The sequence below is a fragment of the Ochotona curzoniae genome, unplaced genomic scaffold (genome assembly GCF_017591425.1).
Source record: "Ochotona curzoniae isolate NIBS_2020 unplaced genomic scaffold, NIBS_Ocur_1.0 contig_3520, whole genome shotgun sequence".
NCBI lineage: Eukaryota > Metazoa > Chordata > Mammalia > Lagomorpha > Ochotonidae > Ochotona > Ochotona curzoniae.
This window is the reverse complement of record NW_024465894.1, coordinates 18,006,304-18,008,481: the sequence shown is the minus strand read 5'-3', so window position 1 is coordinate 18,008,481 and position 2,178 is coordinate 18,006,304. Positions and strand designations below refer to the sequence as shown.

Below are 2,178 nucleotides of genomic sequence, written 5' to 3'. Positions count from 1 at the left end.
ATGACAAAGACTGGCCTTTCTGCCCCGGGCTGTCCCCAAGGGTCAGCTTGCTGTGGGCTTCTACCATAAGGGACCATGGGGCCCATTGCACCCACAAGGCCAGCTCCTTTCGAGGGTGAGCTGAGGCTATGGACACTGCCTGACCATGACCCACACCACAGGGTGTCCTCACCAACTCTTCCCCTGAAACTCAGGCTGAACATTGGGGAGCAGGTCCTCCACTGGGCCCTGCCCTGGGAGGCTGTGGCTGTCGGGAGTGCCTGCCTGGGGCAGGAGCAGGTGCTAGGCCCCTGATGTTACTAAGCATCCGACAGGGCTGCAGTTCCACCTGCTCCTGCATCTTCGTCAGCGTCAGCCACAAGTGCTCCCACAGTCCACAGGGTCCAGATGTGGCAATTGGTCTGAAGGAGTTAGCACCCCCAGGGGAGTCGGGGGACACTGGAGAGAGCCACAGGAAAACACAGGGTCTCCACCTTCCAGGTGGTGGACACATGAGACCCTGGCCCTTGGTTGCCGGCTAGTATGTCGCTGAGGGGTTGGCACACCCATCTATAAAACCACCAAGCAGTTTACTCTGCAAGTCACTCGACCCCTGTTGTAATGAGTCATCCTTGCTTTTGCCATGGGAAAGCAGTCATTGAACAGGTATGGCTGTATTCCAATAAAACTTTATTTACAAAAAGTGAATGGACAGCAGACCACATGTGGCTACGGCTTGTAATTCTCCAATCAGTAGCCCGGACGGCAGTCAGGGGATGGCCCTGCAGCCCAGTGCAAGCCTCTGTGTGACTGCGGCCCTGAGGTGTTCCACAGATAGTGGGAGGTGAGGGCCCTGCTGGGAAGAGGCTCCTCCTTCCAAGGCCCTGCCAACCGGGTATGTGGGGCATCACTGTGTCCTCATTGTGGCTCTAGGAGCCGGGGGGCTGCGGCCTCACCACCAGCCCCTCCCTGGTGACAGCCCAGTTGTAGGTCTTAGGGGAGTCCAACGCCTCCTCCACACGCGCCTCCAGGTTCTCACGGGTGATGAAGTTTTTCGCCTCTTCCTGTGGAGAGAGAAGAGGCAAGAGAACTGGGGTTCGGGGCATCGCCGCTGGTCCACTGCGCCCGCTGGTGGTGGCTCCGCCCTCAGGTCACCAAATCCCTCCTGAAGCTCTCTCAAACTTATCTCCGCCTCCCTCCCTGCCTTTTACTGTACTTCAAGCTTCCAAATGCAGTTGCCAGGTAACCCCTAACGGGTCTCGCTGCATTCAAATCTGGCTCTTGCCAATTGTGGTCTGGCATTCCCAACCCTCTAATGATCCCGGGCCTGCTGGTGGACTCTCTCCTCCTGGAGCTCCCACAGCTGACACGGCTCGCTGTGTGCTGGCATGGCTTTGTGTCCCTTGTGCCCCGGGATCTCTGCAATCTCCTTGGGCCCCTCTCCCAACTCCCCTCCTGCTCTAAACCCATCTGTCCCGGCCTCCTGCCGCACCTGCAGCTGCAGCACTTCTTGCTCCTTGAGCTGCGCCCAGAGCCGCGCCTCCTGGGCCTGGCGGGCCTGCTCCTCCGCCTGGCGCTGCTCCTGCTCCAGCGCCTCCTGCCGCAGCCTCGTTAGCCTGTGCACGGTGACAGGTCAGGGTAGAGCCTGGCCGGGGGACTCTCCCAGGTCAGCCGGGCGTCCCCACCGCGCCCGGCCCGCCCGGCGTCCCCACGCACCGCAGCTCGTGCAGCCGCCGGTTCTCCGCCTCATTCCAGGCCATCAGCTCCTGGTGCTCGGCCGCGTCTTCCCGCGCCTTGCGCTCCGCCAGGACCCCCGCGCGGGCCTCGTGAATCTTCTTCCGCACCTCGGTCACGAACTCCAGCCTGGCCGGGCACACGCTTCCAGTCGGTACCCGGTCTGCCCGCGCCGGCTCACCCCGCCACCTCCCCTTCACCGCACGCACCTGATGGCCCGCACCGTCTGGCGGTACTGCCGGTAACGCTCGGTCAGCACGAACATCTCCGCGGGGTCCACCGCCGGCGGGATGTTCACGCGCCCGATCTTGGACTTGGCCGGCGGATCGTGGCGGGTCTTGCGGCCGCGCGCGGGCACCAGCAGCAGCGGCGGGGCCGGACACCGGCCCGGGGCCCGCGCGCCCAGCAGGCCCAGGCCGCTCAGCGAGCGCAGCATGATCCCGGCGCCCTCGGTCCGCTCCTCCG

General features: G+C 63.6%; 1 protein-coding gene across 1 annotated transcript; it reads right to left on the bottom strand.

The window, feature by feature from the left end:
- Positions 1 to 652: 652 nt before the first annotated feature.
- On the bottom strand, positions 653 to 2,178 carry MRPS26 (mitochondrial ribosomal protein S26). Its single transcript, XM_040981167.1, has 4 exons — positions 1,923 to 2,178; positions 1,696 to 1,842; positions 1,472 to 1,595; positions 653 to 1,043 (listed from the first exon to the last, which is right to left on the bottom strand). The coding sequence occupies exons 1-4, from the start codon at positions 2,147 to 2,149 to the stop codon at positions 909 to 911; spliced, it is 633 nt and encodes a 210-aa protein (XP_040837101.1). The 5' UTR covers positions 2,150 to 2,178; the 3' UTR covers positions 653 to 908.

What these genes read in the sequence shown, in the direction of transcription:
- MRPS26 (XM_040981167.1), bottom strand. Translation starts at nt 2,149, where the DNA reads ATGCTGCGCTCGCTGAGCGGCCTGGGCCTGCTGGGCGCGCGGGCCCCG. An exon ending in CGGCGGCTGCACGAGCTGCG is followed by an intron (nt 1,596 to 1,695) that starts GTGCGTGGGGAC and finishes CACCGTGCACAG; the next exon opens with GCTAACGAGGCTGCGGCAGG. An exon ending in AAGAAGTGCTGCAGCTGCAG is followed by an intron (nt 1,044 to 1,471) that starts GTGCGGCAGGAG and finishes CTCTCTCCACAG; the next exon opens with GAAGAGGCGAAAAACTTCAT.